General features: G+C 31.0%; 1 protein-coding gene across 8 annotated transcripts in view; it reads right to left on the bottom strand.

The window, feature by feature from the left end:
- Mipol1 (mirror-image polydactyly 1) overlaps nt 1–26,838 on the bottom strand; it is a 343,144-nt gene that overhangs the window by 212,338 nt on the left and 103,968 nt on the right. For 6 of the 8 annotated variants that reach the window (XM_076850214.2, XM_076850217.2, XM_076850220.2 and 3 more), the window contains 4 exons: nt 23,014–23,057; nt 21,688–21,907; nt 20,040–20,175; nt 18,587–18,692 (listed from right to left, as the gene is read on the bottom strand). In XM_076850214.2, the coding sequence (XP_076706329.2) occupies nt 18,587–18,692; nt 20,040–20,175; nt 21,688–21,907; nt 23,014–23,044 (493 nt within the window). In that variant the 5' untranslated portion in view covers nt 23,045–23,057. The remainder of the gene's footprint in view (nt 1–18,586; nt 18,693–20,039; nt 20,176–21,687; nt 21,908–23,013; nt 23,058–26,838) is intronic. The other 2 variants (XM_076850223.2, XM_076850222.2) reach the window with 1 other exon arrangement.

The following is a 26,838-nucleotide window of genomic DNA, read 5'->3' as shown; positions in this document are numbered from 1 at the left end:
AGGCACTAAGCAACTCACTGAGACTCTGTCTCTAAATAAAATACAAAATAGGGCTGGCGATGTGGCTCAGTGGTTGAGATTTCCGGAGTTCAATCCCCAGTAACCACCCCCCCCCACAAAAAAGAAAATCCTTAACAATATAAGAAATGAACAGTATTATCAACCAGGAAGAGTTAAATGATACTAATAAAATGCTTCACCATGAATTAAAAATTTCAAAAGAACTAAAATCATACAAAGTATATTTTTGACCATATAGGAATTAGTAGAAATAAAGTTGAAAATAATAACAAATCTACAAATATTTGGATATTAAATAACATATTTCTAACTAATCCATGGATGAAAAGAGAAATTCTTATGAGAAATTAAAAGTATTTTAACTGAAAAAAAAAGAAAAAAGAAAAAAGAAAATTCTGCATAACAAAAATCTGTGAGAAAGTGAAAGTATTGCCTAGAGAGAATTTCTTCTTTTTTTTTTTTTAAATCAGGGATTGAACCCATGGGTGCTTAACCACAGAGCCACATGCCCAGCCCTTTAAATTTTTTAAATTTTGAGACAGAGTATAACTAAATTGCTTAGAATCTTCCTAAATTACTGATGTTGGTTCTGAACTTGTGATCCTTCTGTGTCAACCTCCTAAGCTACTGGGGTTATAGGAATGCACCACCATGCCCAGTGACTAGAAAGAATTTTATATCACTAAATATGTACATTAGAAAGATCTCAAATCATCACCTAAGATCACATCTGAAGAAACTAGAAAAGACAACCAGGAAAGAAAAAGAGGATCAGGAAAAAGGCAAAGGGAAAACAAGGGGAAATACTAGGGAGTGAAAATGACCAAGTTATGGTGTTTCAGGCATGTACGAACAAGTCATAATAAAACATACTGTAATGTATAAGTATTATGCATGAGTAAAAAAAAAAATTAATAGAAAGGAAAATAAACGGAAACCAACTTATGTGACTTTAGGTAGGCAAAGATCTTCACTATAAAAACAAAGAATCATCCATTTTTTTAAAAGGTGATAAATTAGACTAAAATTTAATTCATTAAAAATTTCTGCTCTTCTGAAGAAAATGATAAGGAAATAAAGACAAGCAACAAACTGGAAAAAATTTGACTTGTGAGAGTTTTAAAAATTATGTTTTGGACGTGCTTCCTTTATCAGATATTTATTACAATATCAGATACATAAAGGTTATGCATCCAGAACATAACTCAGTAATAAAAGAACAACCCAATTAAATAATGGGCAAAAGACTTGAAGAGACACATTATCAAAGAAGATATACAGATGGTAAATAAGCAAATGAAGAGGTGCTCAATATTTTTAGTCATTAGGGAAATGCAAATTAAAACTACAATGAGATAACTACCTATTTATTTAATGGCTGAACTTACAGACTGATCATAACAACTGTAAACAAGAATGGAAGGGGCCCGCCATAGCAGAGAGGTGACGTCATCGGAATTCGGCCGGCGGAATTCCTTCCCAGCAGAATCCACTTTAGCAGCACCCTCATTCCCCTAACCCCCAACTCTCATCCCAAGCATTACATCTTCCATTGCGTGTAAGTGTCTAAATGCAAATAGGTGAATGTCTCGAGGCTGTCTATAAGACTCATAATACCTAGCTACTTTCAATACCCTGATCCAATTGCCTGGTGGTATCCACCTTCAGTGGAGCAATCATCTAAAGTAGCCAAGACATACTAACCATCGTACTACCAGAGCACCCAACCTAAACATATAGACCTAAGAACAAACAGCAAAACATTATATGCATACAGAACCTAGAAGCCGTATATGAATTGAATGAATCAGCTTTAAACTACAACAAAGCCCAACATTTCTAGGCATAATCTCCCACCACAAAAGAGAGACAACAGAGATATACAAAGCCAAAACAAATGTATAGGAGAAAGCAGTTACTAAGCAATCAAACAGAGCTGGAAAGCAACGTGAACAATATGAAAAAACAAGGGAAAAAGGGGTTACAAACAATAGAGGACAACCTAAATATACAAGAGGACCTAGAAGAATCAGAAACATGGACAGGGAAAGAAATCAAGGCATACCTAATTCAGATGGAACGAAATATTAGAGAAGACATGAGACAGCAAATCCAAGCATTGAAAGTATATTTTGAAGAGGAACTAACCACACAAATTCAATCTGCAAAGAATGAGCTTTATCAGGAGATAGAGGTGTTAAAAAAAAATCAAGCTGCAATCATAGAAATGCAAGAAACCGTAAATCAGATTAAAAGCGCTAATGAGAATATTACAAACAGACTAGATCAAGTAGAAGTCAGAACATCAGATAATGAAGACAAAGTTTATCAAATTGAAAAGAATATAGTCAACACAGAAAAGATGCTGAAATCTCACGAACAATATATCCAAGAGATATGGGACCTCATCAAAAGACCAAATCTGAGAGTCATTGGGATAGAAGAAGGCACAGAGAATCAGTACAAAGGAATGGATAGCATACTAAGAGAGATAATACTAGAAAACTTCCCAGAGATGAAAGATAGAATGGATTGCCAAATCCTGGAAGCTTACAGGACCCCAAACATCCAAAACCATAATAGACCAACTCCAAGACACATAATTATGAAGATAGCTAACATACAGGACAAGGAGAGAATACTAAAAGCTACGAGAGAAAGGAGGCAGATTACATTTAGGGGTAAACCAATTAGGTTAACGACTGATTTTTCATCACAGACTTTGAAAGCAAGAAGATCCTGGAACAACGTATTTCAAACACTGAAAAATAATGGATTCCAACCAAGAATACTGTATCCAGCAAAACTAAGCTTCAGATTTGACAATGAAATTAAAATATTTCACGATAAACAAAAGCTAAAAGGATTCGCAGCTAGAAAACCAGCACTGCAAAGTATGTTGAGCAAAATATTACAAGAAGAGGAATTGAAAAATAGCGCCCAAAACTAACAGTGGGAGGTACCTCAGTAAAGGGGGAGAAAAATAACCAAAGAGGGAAAACTAATCAATCTAAAATAAATAAATAAATAAACATGACTGGAAGTACAAACCATATTTCAATTGTAACCTTAAATGTTAATGGATTAAATTCACCAATCAAGAGACATAGGCTAGTAACCTGGATTAAAAAAACAAATCCAACAATATGCTGCCTTCAGGAGACTCACATGATAGGAAAAGACATACACAGACTGAAGGTGAAAGGTTGGGAAAAATCATACCACTCACATGGCCTCGGAAGCAAGCAGGAGTGGCCATTCTCATATCGAATAAAGTAAACTTCAAACCTAAGGTAATCAAAAGGGATAAAGAAGGACACTATATACTGTAAAAAGAAACCATCCACCATCAAGACATAACAATTATCAATTTGTATGCACCAAACAATGGTGCTGCAATGTTCATAAAACAAACTCTCCTCAAGTTCAAGAGTCAAATAGACCACAACACAATTATTATGGGGGACTTCAACACACCACTCTCGCCATTGGATAGATCCTCTAGACAAAAGCTGAACAAAGAAACTATAAAACTCAATAACACAATCAATAACCTAGACTTAACCGACATATATAGAATATATCAACCGTCATCAAGAGGATACACATTCTTCTCAGCAGCACATGGATCCTACTCAAAGATAGACCATATATTATGCCATAGGGCGACTCTCAGTAAATATAAAGGTGTGGAGAAAATACCATGCACCATATCTGACCATAATGGAATGAAACTGGAAATCAATGATAAAAGAAGGAAGGAAAAATCTTGCATCACCTGGAAAATGAACAATATGTTACTGAATGATCAATGGGTTACAGAAGATATAAAGGAGGAAATCAAAAAATTCCTAGAGATAAACGACAATACAGACACAACATACCGGAATCTATGGGACACAATGAAAGCAGTTTTAAGAGGGAAATTCATTTCCTGGAGTTCATTCCTCAAAAAAAGAAAAAACCAACAAATAAATGAACTCACGCTACATCTTAAAACCTTAGAAAAAGAAGAACAAAACAACAGCAAATATAGCAGAAGACAAGAAATAATTAAAATCAGAGTGGAAATCAATGAAATTGAAACAAAAAAAAAAAATTGAAAAAATTGATAAAACTAAAAGTTGGTTCTTTGAAAAAAATAAATAAGATCGACAGACCCTTAGCCATGCTAACGAAGAGAAGAAGAGAGAGAACGCAAATTACTAACATACGGGATGAAAAAGGCAATATCACAACAGACACTACAGAAATACAGAAGATAATTAAAAAGTATTTTGAAACCTTATATTCCAATAAAATAGAAGATAGTGAAGATATCGATAAATTTCTTAAGTCATATGATCTGCCCAGATTGAGTCAGGAAGACACTCACAATTTAAACAGACCAATAACAAAAGAAGAAATTGAGAAGGCCATCAAAAGACTACCAACTAAGAAAAGCCCGGGACCGGATGGGTATACAGCAGAGTTCTACAAAACCTTCAAAGAAGAATTAATCCCAATACTTTTCAAGCTATTTCAAGAAATAGAAAAAGAAGGAGCTCTTCCAAATTCATTCTATGAGGCCAACATAACCCTGATCCCAAAACCAGACAAAGACACTTCAAAGAAAGAAAACTATAGACCAATATCTCTAATGAACTTAGATGCAAAAATTCTCAATAAAATCCTGGCGATCGAATGCAAAAGCACATCAAAAAAATTGTACACCATGATCAAGTAGGATTCATCCCTGGGATGCAAGGCTGGTTCAATATACGGAAATCAATAAATGTTATTCACCACATCAATAGACTTAAGGATAAGAACCATATGATCATCTCAATAGATGCAGAAAAAGCATTTGACAAAGTACAGCATCCCTTTATGTTCAAAACACTAGAAAAACTAGGGATAACAGGAACATACCTCAACATTGTAAAAGCTATGTATGCTAAGCCTCAGGCTAACATCATTCTAAATGGAGAAAAACTGAAGGCATTCCCTCTAAAATCTGGAACTAGACAGGGATGCCCTCTCTCACCACTTCTATTCAATTTAGTTCTTGAAATACTAGCCAGAGCAATCAGACAGACAAAAGAAATCAAAGGCATAAAAACAGGAAAAGAAGAACTTAAATTATCACTATTTGCGGATGACATGATAATATACTTAACAGACCCAAAAGGGTCTACAAAGAAACTGCTAGAGTTAATAAATGAATTCAGCAAAGTGGCAGGATATAAAATCAACACGCATAAATCAAAGGCATTCCTGTATATCAGCAACAAAACTTCTGAAATGGAAATGAGGAAAACCATTCCATTCACAATATCCTCAAAAAAAAAATAAAATACTTGGGAATCAACCTAACAAAAGAGGTGAAAGACTTATACAATGAAAGCTATAGAATCCTAAAGAGAGAGATAGAAGAAGATCTTAGAAGATGGAAAAATGTACCCTGTTCATGGATAGGCAGAACTAACATTATCAAAATGGCGATATTACCCAAAGTTCTCTACAGGTTTAATGCGATGCCAATCAAAATCCCAACAGCATTTCTTGTAGAAATAGATAAAGCAATCATGAAATTCATATGGAATAACAAAAGACCCAGAATAGCAAAAACAATTCTAAGCAGGAAGTGTGAATCTGGAGGTATAGCGATACCAGAGTTCAAACTGTACTACAGAGCAATAGTAACAAAAACAGCGTGGTACTGGTACCAAAGCAGGCAGGAGGATCAATGGTACAGAATAGAGGACACAGAAACCAATCCACAAAATTACAACTTTCTTATATTTGATAAAGGGGCTAAAAACATGCAATGGAGGAAGGATAGCATCTTCAACAAATGGTGCTGGGAAAATTGGAAATCCATATGCAACAAAATGAAACTGAATCCCTTTCTCTCGCCATGCACAAAAGTTTACTCAAAATGGATCAAGGAGCTTGATATCAAATCAGAGACCCTGCACCTGATAGAAGAAAAAGTTGGCTCCGATCTACATATTGTGGGGTCAGGCTCCAAATTCCTTAATAGGACGCCCATAGCCCAAGAGTTAATAACAAGAATAAACAAATGGGACTTACTTAAACTAAAAAGTTTTTTCTCAGCAAGAGAAACAATAAGAGAAGTAAATAGGGAGCCTACATCCTGGGAACAAATCTTTACTCCCCACACTTCAGATAGAGCCCGAATTTCCAGAATATACAAAGAACTCAAAAAATTAAACAATAAGATAACAAATAACCCAATCAACAAATGGGCCAAGGACCTGAACAGACACTTCTCAGAAGAGGACATACAATCAATCAATAAGTACATGAAAAAATGCTCACCATCTCTAGCAGTCAGAGAAATGCAAATCAAAACCACCCTAAGATACCATCTCACTCCAGTAAGACTGGCAGCCATTAGGAAGTCAAACAACAATAAGTGCTGGCGAGGTTGTGGGGAAAAGGGTACACTTGTACATTGCTGGTGGGACTGCAAATTGGTGCGGCCAGTATGGAAAGCAGTATGGAGATTCCTGGGAAAGCTGGGAATGGAACCACCATTTGACCCAGCTATCGCCCTCCTCGGACTATTCCCTGAGGACCTTAAAAGAGCATACTATAGGGATACTGCCACATCAATGATCATAGCAGCACAATTCACAATAGCTAGACTGTGGAACCAACCTAGATGCCCTTCAATAGATGAATGGATAAAAAAAATGTGGCACCTATACATAATGGAGTATTATGCAGCACTAAAAAATGACAAAATCATGGAATTTGCAGGGAAATGGATGGCATTAGAGCAGATTATGCTAAGTGAAGCTAGCCAATCCTTAAAAAACAAATGCCAAATGTCTTCTTTGATTTAAGGAGAACAACTAAGAACTGAACAGGGGGAAAGAGCATGAGGAAAAGATTAACATTAAACTGAGACGAATGAAGGGAGGGAAAGGGAGAGGGAAGGGAAATTGCCTGGAAATGGAAGGAACACTACATCGTTATACGAAATCACATATATGAGGTTGTGAGGAGAAAGGGGGGGAGGGAGAGAACGGAACAACAACAGATGAGGTAGAGAGGGAAGATGGGAGGGGAGAGGAGGGGGGATAGTAGGGGATAGGAAAGACAGCAGAATACAACAGTCACTAATATGGCATTATGTAAACATTGTGAATGTATAACTGATGTGATTCTGCAATTTGTATTTTTGGTAAAAATGGAAAAGCATAACTCACATGAATCAAATGTATGAAAGATGAAAAAAAAAAGAATGGAGAACAACGGAACTCTCACATACTGCTGGTGAAAATCTAAGATAGTACAAATATGATTTGTCAGATTACTTTTTTAGAGTTAAAAATAGTCCTACCATAAAATTCAGCTATTCCACTCATAGGTACTTACCAAGAGAAATTAAAGCATATGTTCATACAAAAGCTAACACAAATAACACAAGCTAATAATCAAAATCTGGAAATAATTCAAATTTCTATTAGCATATGAATGGATAAACAAAACATATGACAAACTACACTGAAATAACTGAATATTCACCTATATAAAATCAAATGATTTTAACCAACAGTTTAGGTAAGTTTAATCAAGAAATTCTTATGAATAGTTTTTGGAAGAAACTTCTTGGCACAATGTTCATACTTCTTCTATCTTTCCTTATTTAAAGGGATCATCATTACCGTTATTTGGCAGCCTGTGGCTATATTAGTATGCTACCATCTTATTAATTCATCATGCTGTTTTAAAATGCATTTCTGACCAGAATGTAGTACCCCAAAATGAATTCTACTTTTCCATTCTAATTCTATGCAATCTTCTTCCAGGGAAAACAATCATAGTAGCTAAGGGAAAAAAAAAAAACCTGGTATGGAAAGCAGCACAGTGTATAGAAGAATATGGATTTTTATTTAGGTCTAAGCAAGATACTAAATTTCAGCACCTTGTTTTTGTAAATTTCTTCAATTATTTTAGTTGCAGAGCAGGTATATAAAATGGATATAATAAAACAATGTGTAAACTGGGCATGGTGGCACACGCATGTATTCCCAGTAGCTTGGGAGGCTGAAGCAGGAGGATCTCCAGTTCAAAGCCAGCCTCAGCAAAACTGAGGTGCTAAGTAACTCAGTGAGACCCTGTCTATATAAAATACAAAATATGGCTGGGGATGTGGCTCAGTGGTCAAGTACCCTTGATTTCAATCCAAGGTACCAAGAACAAAACAAACCCTAGGTAATTGTTAGGAAAAATTAAATTAGACAATATACAAAAAGTCTTGGCCAAATAGGTAAATAAAATAAAGTGGATTCTCACAGACTCACAATGTGACTATGTGTGTGTGTGTGTGTGTATATGTGTGTATGTATGTATAAATAATGTGATTTTGATTATTTTGAACCACACATATAAAAAATGGAGTTCAAAGTTTCTCCTTTTTCATTGGCATGAAAAAATTATAAACAAACTGAAAGAGAAATAATACAGAACCCATTGTATATTTTATGCTGCACACCATAATGACACTAATCTATACAAAGTATCATGATTTTTTGGAAAGTTTAACGAAATTATAAATATGTAAAATTTGTAAGATGATAAGATGTAAAAATCACAACTCATTACAAATTAACATGGATATGATGTCACCTGGAATATTCTGTCATGGTATACATAAATTAGTAGATTTTAGTAATAAATAATTAGCAAATTTTAAATACCAACAGGTTTCCTACTATTTCTATAAAATGTAATCAGAGCTTCATAAAGGAGATTTAATCCAAGTTATGTTTCACTTTACATACAACAGCATCTGATGAAAGGGGTAAAGATAATGTCTTGGGGTTTATAATAAGTTATTTTGTACTTAAAGGTAAAAATATTTTATATGAAGGGCTTATTTGGTGCTGTGTCATCAAGAAAAAAGTTTTTTTCTTTATATATAATGCTGCTTAAGATCTAAACATGTATATTTCAAAGAAGGTACCATTTAAGTATTCTAAGGTTACATTTAAAAATGCCAGATAACTTGCATAAACGACACATGTATAATTTGGTCATATGATTTATGAATAAGAAATTTTTAAAAATTAAAGTATCACTGTATGTTAATTTTCAACATTAAGTTACGTGTAAAAATTTTTTATTATAAAAACCTGATTCTTTTCAGAATTCAGTACTTTTAAAGAATCAATATGCAACTCTCAAACATTTTTAGTAAAGAAAACTTAATTGTAAACACTGAGCTTTTCCAAGGTAGATGACTATTACAAAGTTCACTAGAAAATCAATATAGCATTTTAGTTGGAATTTGCTCATTAAACACCCACAGCTCTAATGCAAATTATGATGGAATGAATAAAGCAAATACGCATGCTTCTTTCTTTTTATTAAATGTAAAATCTACTGTTAATTGCATCTCGTATGTCATACAAACTTTTCTCCTTAACTATTAAATAGAAGCTTTAACAAAAGTCATTAGAGATTCTCTTTCTTTGGCTTGAATAAATTTCAATATTTGTTCAGTAAAGGTTCACAGCAGTTAAATTACATTAACAAATATTATTAGCTACTATGTAAGCCAACCAAGTAAAATACTTATATTGTAGGTAAAACAAATCATTGGGTGTTTACAATAATATTTGGATATCTCCATTTTTAAACATGGTTATCAAATATCCTATAATTCTTAGTCAAATGAGAAAGATTCAGAGAGGATCAACCTTACCCCCACCCCCCACCAAACACTCAAATTTGTTTAGTAAGCTAATTGTTTTCTAATATGGGCATGAGTAAATATGAATAAGCTGAACCACACTAAAGTATGAGTTTATTGAGTCAAAGCAGAGTACATATTTTCTTAGTAGAACCCAAGTCTACATGTTCTATACTTTTCAAACTAGTTTTAAAATATAGTAGGAATGAGACCATATATTTGAAAACATTCTAGTTTAAACATTGAATCATGATTCTCTAAGTAACATATTTGAAAGATATTTCTCAGATAAAACAATCTGTTAACATTCTCATGGTAGTTATATAAACATAAAAAGCTGAATTAAAGAGAGGGAAGAATAAGTAATTAGGAATTTAAACATATCAAATAATCACTGAATACAATTCATGTTCCAAAACAAAAAAATGGTTTTGTAAAAGACTGCCCTTTTCCTATATATGAAAGAATCTAAGTATGAAATAAGAGTGTATGAATAGTTACTGTTACAGCTTCATACTTAAAAGTAACCATTCTGGAGAGATTTATTATAATGTTAAATAGACTCCTTTAAATATATCAATAATGAGTGTTTTATTAAATTACCACATAGACATTTCAGAACCACAAACATTGTACTATATGCTTTTTAATGTCTTAAAGTTATCATTTCTATTTCTTTGTGTAAACTGGTGATTGGAAATTTAAAAAGAAACAGTAAAGGCTCTATGCCAGTAAAAATTATCCAAAACCTACTTCAAGTAGTCTGATGCTTGCTTTAGGAACCACAATGCATAATTCAATTTTTTACTTTAGAACTTGTTTTATAGGTTAGATTATTGTGTTTTTCTAAAACCGGAGTAGATTTTTCAAAAATTTACATTATTTTGTAAGTAACATTTTCTGATTAAAAAGTAGTAGAGGCTCATATAAAAATTTAAAGGAGACAAAGAGTTTAACATAGTTTTAAGTTTCTGTGAATACTGAAAATAAGTAATGTATTGCTATACTGTTAAATATTCTTCAAAAGAAACAAAATAGTGCATGAAATTTTTATCATTTGGACATGCCATATTTTATTCAACCTAAGATGTTCCTAATATTGGATGTTACACTGTCCTCAACTATTCTTTATGTAAACATTAATGTAATAAAATCTTTGAACACAAATCTATTTTATAAATATGCATATCTAAGGAAGAAAATCCCTAGAAGTGTGCTGACTACATTATAAGTCAACTATTTAAAATCTTAAGAGATAAACTATCAAACTTTCCTTTACAAAGCTTCTGTAAATTCATATTCAGCACCAGTACATAAATTGTTAAAGATTAATTAGAAAATTATATAAAATAGTAGCAAAAATATGAAACACAAAATTTTAAAATAAACCCCTCAGCAATGTATATCGATGTCTCTCTCTATATATGTATGTACTATAGATAACTCAAATATAATATAAAAACACTTTTTGAAATATGCTCCGTATTAGCATTTTAAAGTTTAATACATTGATATTGAAGTTAAAAAGTATAAAAGAGATAAGTTTATCCTTAAAGTATTAAAATCAATATCAATAATCTTTTGGCTTTTGAAATACAATTTAACAGTATTTTACTTATTTACTACATAAACAATCTAAATTTTAACTGATACCAAAAGTGAAAAGTAATTGCTACCTAAACATTCTTAGTATCATTTCCTCTTTAGAACTCAAAGTGAAAGTTTTAAGATCACTTTCTGAAAAGTTGTTTATGTATTTGTTTGTAATACATTTAGTTTTTTATGGTCTTAAATATCTGATATTTATATGGTCTTAAATATCATGTTAAATCCCAAAATGCCATATCTAATAAAATATTTCCAATTGTTGGTTATTGCTGTATGTAATGGATTGTCTTGTCCACTAAACCTTTATTTCAAACAATTTTCCCAGAAAACAAAACAAAACACTTTTCTTGGGAGAGAGAATACAAAATGACCCTATTTTATCCTCAAGTATTATTTGGCTGATACTTGTCAAAATATATCCTGATTTGCCTCCACAGAATTCTGTAGCCAAAATCAGTAATATAATTAACATTCTAACTATTAATATTTCTACCTCCTTTATTTCATACAGATAGTTCTTCTGTTTTCATCTGAAATTACTGGTCATATTCTAGAACAGCTTTTTCCTTATGAATTAAAAAATAACTAAATAAAGATTTAATGTTCCATTATAACTTAAGGCTGTTAAGGCATTCAAGTATTAGAGGAAAGGCTATCATATTTTATTGATAACCTGTAAGTTATCATATTTTATTGATGGTCATTATTATATACATGAAAAAAATGGGATTCCAATGTGAATTATTTCTTAAGAAGTAAATATCCTATTTTTTATGCTTCTTGTACAGAGAACTCACTCTATTTGTAATTAGTATATGGTCAATATCATTTGAAATCTGGTATACAGTAACGGTCTTTTTACAAGGTAATAATGTAAACTTTTCTATTACACAATAATCCTTATTTCCATATTAATTAATTAGGGTAACTTTAATATATCTGCTACTATGACAGATTACATATCTATATTTTAAAGATTTATATTTGAACCTAAATAGAGAAATTTAAGATGTAAATTTCAGGGATTCTATGTTCTGATCCTCTGGGTAATCAAAATTAAATTCTTCCTTACCAAAGTGAAATTAACATTCTCTGTAATAAGAAGGAATTGACAATTTTTTTATTTACTATTTCCCTAAATTTGGATGCACAGGAAAGAATCTATGTATACAGAGAAAAAGCAGTTTTAAGTGCTTGCGTTTTGAGTATAAGTAAGTTAGGCAAATTATATAATCACTGAATTACTAAATTGTAGATAGATAGATAGACAGACAGACTGACTTATAAACACAAGATTTAGGAACTAAGGAGTTCTTTTGGCTAAAACCCAATATTGGCTTTATTTCAGTTTAATTGGAAGAGGATCTCAAATTCATCTTCTCCATGAGATATCAGGAACCTGGATTTCTCTTTGTACCAAAGGTTAATAAGAAATGTGTCTGCAAAAGTCAAACAGCATTAAATACCAAAAACTGATTATTATTCTACAGGAGTTGTTCTGTCATTCATAATCTCTCCATGCTCCAACCTTCCACAGCTAATCTTTAATGGATGACATGCAAGAAAGAAAAATAACTAACATAAAGCAGAGGCTCTAACGTGAGCTTTCAAGAAATAGAAAAATAAGGCTTTTAAAGAAACATAAATATTTTAAATATCACAAAATAACATAAAAATAACATAAAAACATTATTTAAATATTTTTACGCAAAATTTAAATATCATCTGGATACTGTAAAAGCAACAGAAAAATAAAACTTAAAGAGACAACAAATACTAAACAATGCCCACTGAGACTATTTAGGAAAAAGAAAAGGTTTAATTAAATTAGCTATTTTGGAGAGTTATAAACACATCCCTGACATAAGAGCAAATTAATGGCTACAAATCATACTATACACTATTATTAAACTCAATTTCATTAAAATAAATTTTGAAATGTTTAATCACTTACTTTATGTGGAAGAGACACTTAAATACAAATATTCAATGTTTCTAATGTATTTCTCTAAATTTTTTCCTAGTGTTTGAAAACCATATATGCTAATAATTTTCAAATGATATTATCCATGTGTATAACTAAATAAGTCAAAACAAAGTTAAAATTCCTACATGGCCGCAATGAGATAATTTTTCCCTCCAATGTCAACACATAGGAAGAAATGAGCTATACATTCTGCTTTTCCTAAGACTACATTTTTCATCTGTTTTCATTTTGTAGAGATTTTAAAATTTTATCATATTTTCCAACTTTCTCAATAAGATTAAAATGAAAAATTAGACAAAATGAAAAACTGGCACATGGGAGATGACACATAGCTATATTCCTAGCTACTTCAGGAGGCAGAGACAGAAGGATAGTAAGTTTGAAACTGACCTGAACAACTTAGAGACTGTGTCTCAAAATAAATAATAAAAGAGCGGGGGATGTAGCCCAGTGGTTGAGAGCTTGCTTAGCATGCCTGAGGCCCTGAGTTTTAATTCTAGCACCACAGAAAATAGAGAGTGGGTATTCATTATCCCTAGAAAAATACTGAGGTTCATTTTATTGAAATAATCAATATACTTTAAAAAAGAAACAGAAATTTATTCTTTGTAAAACAAAACCATATATAAATAACAATGGGGTAGTTATATGTGTATAGAACTAGTATAGAACAGTTTCTTATATAACTCCAGAACTACGAGAAACACTTTGATTATATCTCCTTTAAAAGAAGAAGTCTGAAGAAAAACGATGGTGACAAAGTTGTCATCACCACAGCTATAATTTTCTGAGTAACTTCTATGGGTTAAGCACTTCATAAATATTATCTCACTTAAATGTCATAGCCACCTGTAGTAGGTTTTAACCAAGGCTTAGTGAAGTTGTTATTACACATGATAAGTGGTAAAAAGATTAGAACAAGGTCTAAATCCAAAGTCTGAGAATTTAACCACTATCTACCCACACATGTATGGTATATGATTGAGAAGTGATAGGAAAAAAAGAAAAACAAATGATTGAAATCTGTCTTATTTGTTGATGTATGTCCATGAGTTAACACAGTGCCTTGTACATAAGGGGCTCTAGATAAACTTTCTTATTCAACTGGTAAAGAAATTAAGCATTGATCTTATAAAATACTGAAGTGTATAATAATTAGTGCCAATGGTAATAATGATGATAATAGTGATGTACAAAAAGGAAGGGAAGGTAAAAGGGTCAACCATCTGAGATTTAATCATGATAGAGGATACAACTGAGTTTCAAACACACATAAAATCACATAGAATGACACTGTTCACATTCTTTAAAAACCAAAGGAAAACAAAGCAAAATATTTGAAACTATGAACATTATTTCATGATGGTTTATCATAGGGATACAAGCCCAAATCCTTTGTATGTCATTTCTTTTATTCTGGATTCACATATTAGTAAAATGTATTAGTGTTCTGTGTGTGTATTCCACATATATATAGTTTTTTCATATAAAAACTAAATAGAATAAAATATTTCATAAATTTTGACAATGATAACATTATCAAAAGTTCAAGAATTTATGAAAATACAATAATGTTATACAATATTAAATAAAGCTATAACATATTGAGTACTAGTTATAAAATAGGTGCTTTTACCATTGTCTTTAATCCTTAAAATAACCTGTAAGTTATTATTATTTTTTTTACCATGGGAAAAAGTCAAGAGAGGTTAAGAAACCCACCCAAAGGCATACAATCAATATTAACTATTAAAACTGATTTTAACCTAGGACTAATCCAAGGCTTCTGGTCTCCCAGTTACATCAAACTGCCTAAGGAGAACTGGACACATTTTCTTTTTTGTGGTTTAACTGTACCAGATTCTTAGTCTTATAAATTATACAGCCAGTTGGGAAGACAAGATTAATGTATACATAAGTTACATGATACATATACAAATATAAAGATAAATACGGAGCAAATCTCAAAGACCAGAAAACCTGCATGAGTAAAATGGCAAGACCGGATCATAGATATCATATGGTTTCCATAAAACTTTGGTTTATATGGTCATTATGTCTCAAACCTATCATAGGATTTTTTTTTTAACATTCGAATGCAAGTATTTCTTTAAATCACATCTTTTAAAAGTAATATTGACTTTTTCTAAAACTAAACTAAATCTAATACATGTTCATTGTACAAAGCCTGAAAAAGACCGAAACCATTCACTGAACCAATAGCTCCATTTAAATAACACCCAAACTTCTCTCTCATTCTACATAAGACACGAATGAATATTGTTTCTTTTAACAAAATTATATTTATATAGTTTTTCCCTTACAGCTTTCATTTAACATTGAGTTATGAAGACTTTTTTGCATATCATCAAATATTCTTTGGAAAGTCTCACCGCATAAATATGCTATAATCCTTATTGTTAGATTGTTTCTGATTCTCTTGCAATCATAACTAAAGCTGTGTGAACATACTTGTGTATATGCTTATTTTATATACTCAAGGGAAATGACTGCTTTTTCCATCATATTTTAACATTTAAAAAAATTCTCTAGTGTCATACATTTTTGTTTGCTATTTTTAATATTTGGCTCAGACGTTTTTACAATTCTTTTATTGTGGAATAGTTTGATGTTTTTAAACATATTTTGCTTAAGTCCATTACTTAGACATTGTGTATACTCATAATATACATTACCAAATACATTTTTTATTTTGAATAAAAAAAGTAGTGATAGAAAAAACATCTATACTTATGTGGACTATTTGTTATAGGAAACAGAACTTAAAACATGTAATCATAATTCCATACTATACCTCTTTCTCTTAAAATACTAACATGGTTGTTTCTGTTATGTTTTGCTTTTTGAGTGCACTTGGTACTGGTCAGATAGAAAATAAGTGTACGTAAGATCACTGGGGTAGAGGAAGATAAGAGGGAGAAGAAGGAAGAGAGAGAAGGGGATAGTCCTAAAGACTGAAATGGATTGGCTGGGGATGTGGCTCAAGCGGTAGCGGGCTCGCCTGGTATGCGTGAGGCCTGGGTTCGATCCTCAGCACCACATACAAAGAAAGATGTTGTGTCCGCCGATAACTAAAAAAAATAAATATTAAAATTCTCTCTCTCTTTAAAAAAATAAAAGTAAATGTATTATTTTTAAAAAAAAGATTGAAATGGAGAAAATTACATTAAATGCACTTTTGAATTCATCAAAATGAATATGTATAAATCAACAAAATAAAAAAGTTTATACATTTATACAAGATATATATGTCATATTATATAAATAAATATATACATTCCCAGCTCTTTTTTAAATTTTTTATTTTGAGACAGAGTATTGCTAAGTTGCTAAGGGTCTTGCTAAGTTGATGAGGCTGGCTTTGAACTTTCTATCCTTCTGCCTCAACCTCCTAAGCTACTGGTTCTACAGGCATGTGCCACTGCTCCTGGATTTAAAATATTTTTAAAAGACTGTGCATATAATTAGAAATGAGCTCACTAAGGGATTACAGTTTTCAGAGTTTCAAAACAGTGGATTTTTAAGCAATTCACTATTATTAAAATTTGATGTAACAGTAATAATCCTCTCTAATGTTACAAGTAAAGTATGTTTCTTAAATAAGGTAGAAGTGAAACATTAAAAAAACAAAAATCAAATCGAAAATTAATACTTTAAAAACTTTTTGAAGGATTTTTATTTTATCTCACTTTCATGACAGTGTTTTGACATTTTTCTTTTGGACACATCTCTTGAAACAGATTGTTTTGTGATTAATAAGAATTATAAGATAATCAAATTTTCTCCATGTTATGCATGCATGTTTCAAATGTTCTATCTAAAGGAACCTTAAATATATCAATAAATATTTAAAGGGCATGCTTAGCTATATTATACAACAGATTTAACTGCTTAATGAGCACCCTAGGAGATATATGCTATGCTCATGATTCTCAATAAGTCTCAATGTCCCCACATTATCCAATTACTTCTGTAAGATATATGAAAAGTTAAATTTTTATGTCTATACCTCTAAACAAGCATACTTTCTATATGCAATACCATCCTAACAGTTAATATGTATATACGTATATGTGTGTATTTGATTATAAAAACCCAGAAAATTCCTAAATTATTCTAAACTTGAATTATTCATTTTAACACCATTAATTTTCCTTAAAATATATTACTCTCATATTTTCCCCAATAATAAATAAACAAAAACATTACAGCAGTTTAACATTAATAGAAAAGCAATGATGGTGTTCAGCTGGCGTACTTATTCATGGTCATCTTGGTTATATCTTCATGATGTTTAGTCCTATTTTCCAAAATAATATTTGAAGACAGGCTATACTAATTAATCATGTATCTGACCTTAGATACCAAGATTCTTTTACAAGTGACTTATAAACATACTTATAACCTCAGTCTAATTACAAAATAAGTTATTTTTAAAAATCATTGCAACTGATGTAAAAATATTAAATTAGTGAAAATGCCACTGAATGCTAACATGTACTATTTTATTAAATTTCTCTTAACACATGAAAACAATATGAAGGAAAGAGCCACACTGACAAACATACATGAATATCACAGACTGGAGAATCATTTGCTTATATTTGTAACATATCACAGATATGTTAAAAAAATTTTCCCCTTGAAAAGACCTGTGAATAAAGACAAGACTCCAAAAATATATTTAAGGCAGTCATTTATAACATTAAACTGTGGCAACCTGTCACTTGAATCTCAGGGAAAACATCTCTTATCGTTATCTATATAATGAAATTTTAACTTCTTAATTGTACAAAAAAGATTTTTTTAATCAAATGCAGATTTCCTTTGTAATGAATATATGATTATCTTCATATGAAGGAGAAATATTTCCTCTCAACGAGCTAAAAAAATAAGTGGTATTTGAACTGCTGGTTGAAAGGTAGAGGCACTGGTAATCATTATTTCCCCTTGTTTGTTCAGGCCCTTCCAACAAAACAAACAACCTTTTTGTGATTGGATTGACATGGTGTTAACAATGCATTTAATGCCCAAATCAGTATGAATACAGGTAAAGCTCTCACTAATACCAGTACCAGGATGTTAAAGCCACCTATTTTCTAAGCAGCCAAAAAAAAAAAAAAGACAGAGCTTTCCCACCTTTGGCAAATACGGCAGTATGCTAGTATTCACCAAGACACATCATATAATAACCGTGTATGTGATTCTTCAGGCTGTATGCTAACACTCATCTACTATACCTGCTGCCTTTTCAGCAATTTTAGCTTCTGCTGCTTTCTCTTGGAGTTCCAGTTTAAGCTTTAATTTTCTCTGTTCTTTATCCTCTTTAGCCAGTTTTTCTTGAAGCTAAAACACATTTAAAAATATAAATTCTTATCTAAAAATGTTTTCCTCTCAAAATGAATACCACTGTTGTATATATACTAATAAAAACATTTTAAAATGTCTTCTAGATTTATGATTAATCCCAAAGTAAAATTTTGTTGTTTCTTAAACCTTTATATAATATTACATTCAATTATCTAAATTTATGAACTCCAGGGTAAAAAATTAAGCTTGAAAAATATTTTAAAAAGTAATGATTACCTGTAATCATAATTATAAAAACATTCTATTACATACTTAATTTGTATGTAGATAAAACTAAGAAGTACAATATTACTATAAAAATAACTACTGTAAAAGCAATCTCACCTATTTTTTGTTAAAGCAAAAGGTTTAGATGGGCCACTACTAATAAAATAAAGGATGTTTCAGTTTTATAGCTTCTTAGTACTTCCAATATTTTGAAACAAAATTAATTAAGATAATATTCATAATATCTGGTACAAATCTGCCTCTGTAATGCCACCTTGTCATATTCCTTTTAAGTTGGCACTGGTACCAGACTCACAATTGTCATGTAGCGATTGATAAATCAAAGTACAGAAAATGTCTCATGCTCTCATATCAGAATTCTTCCACATGTTTCTTATTTTTAATTCCTCCCCAGGCTTTTGTCATTTGTGTTGTTTTCTTTTAGACATGATCAATATTCCTAACATCATGCATCAGTTTGGTAAGGTCAAACAGTGAAAATATAAAAAAATCAGAAAAGCATGTAGAATTTTTTTAAAAAAAGGAACATTATTTATTAACATTATTTAGTGCTCAGAGGAATGTACCTAGAATAAGAGTCAATAATAAAATAAAACATGATAAGATAAATGGATTGGATAAAATGCAACAGTATAACCCAAAGTAAATGAAAATATCAGCAGGCCTTGCTATTATAATGTCCAATTACATATATTATTGGGGTAAAATATAGGGTACATATACTAATAAAAAAAGAAAAAAATTAAGAAAGTAAAGAAACTGTCTATAATATTTCTTATTCTTTATAATGCTGAAAGTTTTACTGTGGTAGAAACTTAATCTTTTTTTTTTTAAGGTACCTATATAAGGTGCCCAAAATTTATGAAAAACAAAATGAGATCACTGACTAGCAAGGCAGAAAAATAAAAAATTGCTTTTACAACCAATAACTTGACTCACATTGATGACAAGATATGATAACATAAAGTACACAACTATTGTGTACTAAGTTATTTCTAGTACATAATAAAACTGAAAAATGATGGGCCACAAAGAAAATTTAGAAGGTCAACAGCTGAAAGTTATTGTACAATGATCAGGCTTTCTGTATTATACCTTTTTATTGCTTGTTCTGAGAATATCCAATTCTTTTAGAAGAAATGCTACAGTTGTCTCTTTATTTAGGTCTGGAGTAACTTGACAAGGAATCATATGTTCATAATGCAATTCATTCTTTCTTTGTTCCATAATTCTGCAATAAAGGAAATCATTACACGATATACATGTACAACTTTATACAGGATCTATAAATTTTACACTTCAGATTTAATTTTAATAATAAATAGGTGAAGGTACCCATTTTACAATGTCTTTTTATGAACGTAAGAGAATATTATAGATAAAAAGAACATAATGTCACAGAGTTGCCAATTTATTAACTATGAAAGTTAAATTTATGAAAAGCATTTAGCATCATCTGAAACTTATGGTTGGGTGCAACTGATAAAATAATTCAGGCTTCAGAGGCTATAAATATTATTTCAGTTTAGGTTTTAGAGGCTCTAAATATTATTACAATTTGTATTTTAGGTTGAGATTCTACTTAAATTTCGTGCATTTCTGAAAATGGAAACAAAAGTCAAGTTTAAGTTTTTTATTTTGGGGGAAAGAGTATCATATTTCACTATTCAAAAGTTTCAAATAAAAACCTATTTATGTAACATTTAAGAGTAAGTGAAATGAAATGTTTTGACATTTTGAAGGCTATTTGAGAAGAGTATCAACTTGTAATCAAGTAGTATAAAGGAAGGGAAGGGAGAAGATATGGACTGTTTTTTGAAGGTATTATATTCAATTAGTAAGCATAGGTAAATATGGAGTCATTAAGAGGAAATTTAGCAGTGAGGTTTAGGACAGTCAGTGTAGCAGTACTTTCCATAATCTCCTGTTGCAATTATACCAGAGATCCCATAATATGTCTTTACCCCAAGCTCTACTATTCGTTTTCCTCATGTGTTCATAGAAATGTTTATTCCTTCTTCATTCGTTCCTGCCTCAACCCCCTAAAACATACCAAATCAATACAGGAACAAATCAATATAATATCTACTTCATTATGTGTTAAATTCACTCAAAAACATATTTACTGAATAACTTGTAAGTAAATAGAAATAGCAATTTCAATGCAAAACTCTGTTAAAATAGTATTCTAGAAAATATGATTTTGTCTAGACTGAAAGTACAATTATATTATCATTGAATATTTTAATCTTAGAATATTTTTATAACACATGACTATTATCATGTCATAGGAATCACAAATTCAAATTCCTTCATGAGATAGACAAAGTGGATGGGTAAAAGCTATAGGACATTAAATAAGAAGGAAGGTAAAATGTAGAGTGGAAGAGCTTTTTAAAAGCATTCAAATTCATTTAAATGAAAAAAAGTGCTAACCAAACCAAAAGATCTTTGGGCTTAATTTGTGCTAGAATTGCCTGTTTGGCTTTGATGAATGATACCCCATTTACAGCAATTTAAAAGTCATTTTCATATCCATAATGAAAGGCCACAGAAAATAAAACTGAACACGGAATTAAACCTCATTGCCTTCCTTCAAACTCACCTAAGCACTTACACTTAGCTATCTAAACTCATTTCATCAATATCATAAAAACAATATATATATATATATATATAGGAAAAAAGGAAGGAAAAGTTCTCTCAATTTTTACTTTCTAGAACTAAAGTTGACAGAACTCACTTGCATTTTTCAGATGTCTCATCATCTGGATGAGGGCTAAAGATCTGAAAATTCCTAGATTTCCGTCCTGGTATTTCAGGGTCCTCATATGTAACTTCATTGGCTAACTCACTGGATTTCTGATGCATGCTTCCCTCAGAATTCATAGTGAGTTGCTCATCTATCTGTGTACTTTTATTTATCCCAACAGTATCTTGTTCAAGATAAATGTGGGCTATATCTGTATGTAAACAAATAAAATAACAAATTATATTAAATGCCATAACTATATGTTAAAAAGTATTCAATCAAATGAATATTTTTTCATGGCTTAAAATATATACTTACTAGTCTTATTGTAATAAGATAAACATATACAGTGTGGTGCTTGCCACTCATATTCCTATTTTCACAATCAAAAGACATTTAGGACAGTGGTTTACATCATATTTAAATGTTGGAATGACGGAGTTTTTTAAGAATCCAAAGTTCGGAGTAAGGACCTAGTCCCTAGACAATATGACCTTGTCACTACTTTTTTTTTTTTTTTTTTTTTGGTAGTATGGCATATTGACTTCAAGGGTGCTAAGACACTGAGCCACTTCTCCAGCACTTTTTTGTTTTTTATTTTGAGACAGGGTCTTGTGAAGTTGCTTAGACCTTCACTAAGTTGCTGAGGCTTGCTTTGAACCTGTGATCCTCTTGCTTTAGCCTCAGAAGCCATTAGAATTACAGGTGTATGCCACCATGCCCTGCTGATTCCTACTTTAAAATCTCCCCAAATAATTCTTGGATATACTCAACATTAAGAACTAATGAATCACAGATATTATTTTCAAAATCCCTCAAAATAGGATACAATAAAACAATGATTACAGTAAAGTAATTCCAGCTTTGCTAAGGGCAAAATATTGGATGAGTTATTTAACCCATTAATAAAATACAAACATAATAAAATACAAACATAATAACACTTATATGAGTTGTTGTGAGGACTAAGTTAACTAAGTAATTGCCCTAGTACTAGACACTACAATAAATGTTAGTTATTTTTTTATAATCATCACTATAACATTTTATCAGAAATGTACTATATATACAAGGGAATCTACTTTGTAATGCTTGGCTATCTCACAAAAAATATTTCAAGTTGTACTTAGTAAATATTAACTATTTCATAGGAACAGTCTATATTTAGTGGTATAATAAATTTTGGGGGGGGAAATCTTACATATATACAAAAAAGTTTTTTCACTAGTAAATCAAAAGAGCAAGTCTAATATTGATTGTAATTAGTACTTTTTAACTTCAGCAGAAACAAGTCTTTAAGAAGCATATGAATCTCACCTGCTTTCTGGTGATGACTTCTCCAAAGCATCAAACTTTAAATCCTTTTGAGGAAAAAGAATAGTTTTAGAATAAAAAGAAAACAGAAACACTCACAAATAAGGTACTTCAAGTATTTTTTCTAAATAAATTACTCATGATAAATATAGCCAGTTAATCCAAGTCTGGATTTTGTTCTTATGAGTAGCTAGTAGTAAATCTACTTCTATCTATAAATAATTTGTTTTTTAAAAAATTACTTTTGACTCCACATTGAGGAGAATGTGTATTAGAAGAGAGAAAGTGCTATCATAATTATATATTGTGGGCTAGCTAGGACATTTTAATGTTATATTCTGTTTAAACTAATAATGTTTGAAACTGAAATCTTGTAACTGAAGATCACTTGACAGCTTTTGACATCTCAGAACTCTTACATTTAATCTGCTTTAGTTCATTCACCATCCTGTTTTTCTAGGATAGGCTAGTATTAATTAGTAGAATGAAATCCTCAAAATCTGAAGGAAGAAATTTGATAAATGGAACTAAGAAAATCCTTTATATCATTAATAAATCATGTTTTCTAACACTAGCATATATCTGTATAATTAATTCAATGAAAAAGAATTGTATTACTGAGAGTAATATCAAAATAACAAAAATGGTACTCAGAGACATATCATAAAAAATTTTTAGGGCCAAATACATTTCAGTTTATGCAGTACAAACATTCTTCAAAAGGAAACAGAATTGAACCATGGAGTACTGCCAACTAAATAAAAATCCCTTTTCCCTGTGATAATACCACACCAACTGTTTTATACTCTTCAGTCCTCTTTGACCTGGTTGAGACCAAATTTAACATTATCTAAACTTGTTCCATTTCCCCACCTTCTCTACTCATAGGTTTAGTTCAGTATCTTTCTTCTTTGATCCTTTTATTCCTAACCTAGTGTTTCCCTTAGCCCATTCCTGATATCTATACTTGCTATTTGCTTAATAGTTTTACAGCTCTCTTTCTTTACCATTATTTTACCTGTAACTGGGCTATTTTCTTCAAAGTCTTACAGTAGACATGAAAGCTTTCCAATAAGAGGTCTCTGTTAATCCCTTAAGGATCTTAGTAATTATAGGCCCTTGAAATATTATTTTTAAAAATGCATCAATTTATGGCACTTCTGAATTTTAATTTTAAGATGTTTAAAAGTTAATATTTAAAATATTTTTTTTAAAAAAAGAACCTATGTAGTGTGATTTGAATCTATTTCTGGATATTTCTAAATTTGTCCAGTAGTAAAAGCTTTTTTAATTTGAACTATCCATCAGACATTTGAAGCCTGCTCTGCAAATTGGAATATCCATATTTTTCTACTAAGAATTTAATTTTACTTTAGAGTAAAAGAGACTGATTGATATTAGCAAACTATTGTTCAATCCTCTGAACGTTTTCAATGCTCTTCCTCTCTGCCATACTGCAGTATCCTATTTAAGTATTACATTTGACCTTTCAAATTAATTTACTTATTCAGGAACACCCCAAAGCATCATATGTCCTGTGATAGGTACTGTGAAAACAAATATGAGAAACAGACACTTCCCTCAAGGACTTTATATATCAATGATGACAGCAAACTTATTCAATGATTTGAACAAAATGTAACAAGATCGAGGCAAAAGCTTTACAGCATATTTTAGACATACTAATGTTCAACTGGAAGACTCTACAGGACCTCATGAAGGAATTTGCTTCAAAAAAAAGACACATGGGAATATGCAAAGTACAGAACTGCCAAAGAGTTAAAGTTTAGCATACTCAAAAAAACATTGGCAGACTATAATAAAAGGAGGAGAAAAGAAGAATCGGAATGGATAAAGAGGAGAAGAAAAAGATTTTGGAAAAACAAAGATATATTTCTTTTATCAAAAGGAGAAGATTTGACAAGGAGTGAAGATTCCTAAAATAATAAACAGGTAAGGACAAAGCCCAAGATGCACTTCATCTGGAAATGTGTTGATCAAACAAACTGATGAGAAGAGACACTAGGGGATCAGTGTGCTTAAAGTGTTATTCTGAAGGAACTAAAGTCATCTAGCAAAATGGCAGGAAATGAAAAGTAGAACTGGAAGTCAGACATATGAGTTTTAATGACTACAGAAAAAAGATGTTAAAGAAGACAGATGAAAAAGCCAACAAAAACTGATGACAGAGAATATTCTTTTTACCTGTAAATTTAAAATACTTAGTCTTATTAAAAACATTGCAAAAACAGTACAAAGAATTCCTATATACTCTTTTCCTAGTTTTGCATATATTAACATTTTATCATATTCACTTTAATATTTTTGTTTCCTTATCTAACTACACCCACATTTTTTTGAAATATTTGAGAGCAAGTAGCAAGTGTGATACTTTCGACCTTTCAAGAAAAATTTCAAGGTACTGCTCTATCATCTTACATTTTGACAAATTTTCTTTTCCTTATTCAAAAACCTAATTTATATACAACTTCTAAATTAGTACTTACTCCAACCAAGAGAAGAGTAATTCTAAATTCAGTCTTTAATTATTTTCCTAAAATCTTCAACCCAGGAGAAAGAGCTTTAAGAAATGATACTGGAATGAAGCTACTAAAAACTTTAGCTGACTTTATTTGTACTGTCCCTTCAATTTTTAAAGAACTACATAAAGAAATATAAATGTGTAAGCCAAAAAAAGGCCACAAAAATAAAGTTAAGGACTGTTTTGCACACTAATCAATTATAAAGATAAATGTTAAACAAAAAGATATTCACTTCTGATTTAAACTATCTCTAGGAAGATGAAAACTTAAAAAACTAAAACCATTCTATTGATTCTTCTATTTCACATGGTTTGGAAACACTCTTTAGTAATTCACATCTGTGTTTAATCAAGGTCATTGTTAACTGTTCTATCATTTTGACCAACTGAATATTATTTAAATTCATCTCTCCATATGAATTCAGAGACTAAATTAATCTCTTCTTCATAATTCATAAGTATATTAAATCTGATTTTGAGATTTAAAATGGAAAATCTTTATGACTACATCAATTCCTTTATTTGCTGTTCCGTAGGCACACTGTTTTATTGGATATGAGAATTCAATTGTGTCAAAATATACTTCCCAAAATTTGCTTTTAGTATCTAATGCTATCATTAGATACTATACTAAAATCATTCTCTAACTATCTAAAAATGACATTATGGATACTACTATTACCAGGTATTCGTCTAAAATGACACCTATAGCTATTGCTAGAGTTATTCATCTGGAAAAATCAGGTGGATTTGGTGAATTTATTTTTTATATGTGTGCATGGTAGCTGCATTATGTGCTTTGAAGATCCCATCACTCTCTCTAGTGACTTTCATGCTGTTTTCAATGGATCATTTTTGTGATCTAATGAATTCTTTCTTTATTTCTGGGGATGTCAGTTCTGCCAACTCAATGCTAGTATTAAATCCTCAATCCTTAGTGTAGAAAATTAACAGTATAATGATACTATTTCCTACCTTAGAAAAGAAAGTTATAAGATCCCCTTTTAAGTTGTATTCTCCATACGATTATACAATAATGTATAATATACTCAGTTAAATTGATGCTACCCAAGAGATAATTACTAATAACTGAAAATAACCTTGATTTCATGACTACTATACAGAAGTAAAGAGATGGTTAGAATCAAATACGGATTCTTAGAGGCTGGGAAATTCTGTTCTGCCTGGCTTTGTAAATAGTTTGTGACAACTGGTATCTGTGTAAACGGATTTGATGGTCCCCTGGGGGGTCAATACTGTTTACAGAGCTGTTTCTTCAGAGTGGT

This window comes from Callospermophilus lateralis, chromosome 3, assembly GCF_048772815.1.
Source record: "Callospermophilus lateralis isolate mCalLat2 chromosome 3, mCalLat2.hap1, whole genome shotgun sequence".
NCBI lineage: Eukaryota > Metazoa > Chordata > Mammalia > Rodentia > Sciuridae > Callospermophilus > Callospermophilus lateralis.
Note: the sequence above shows the minus strand (reverse complement) of the source record. Positions and strands in the feature narration are given on the sequence as shown.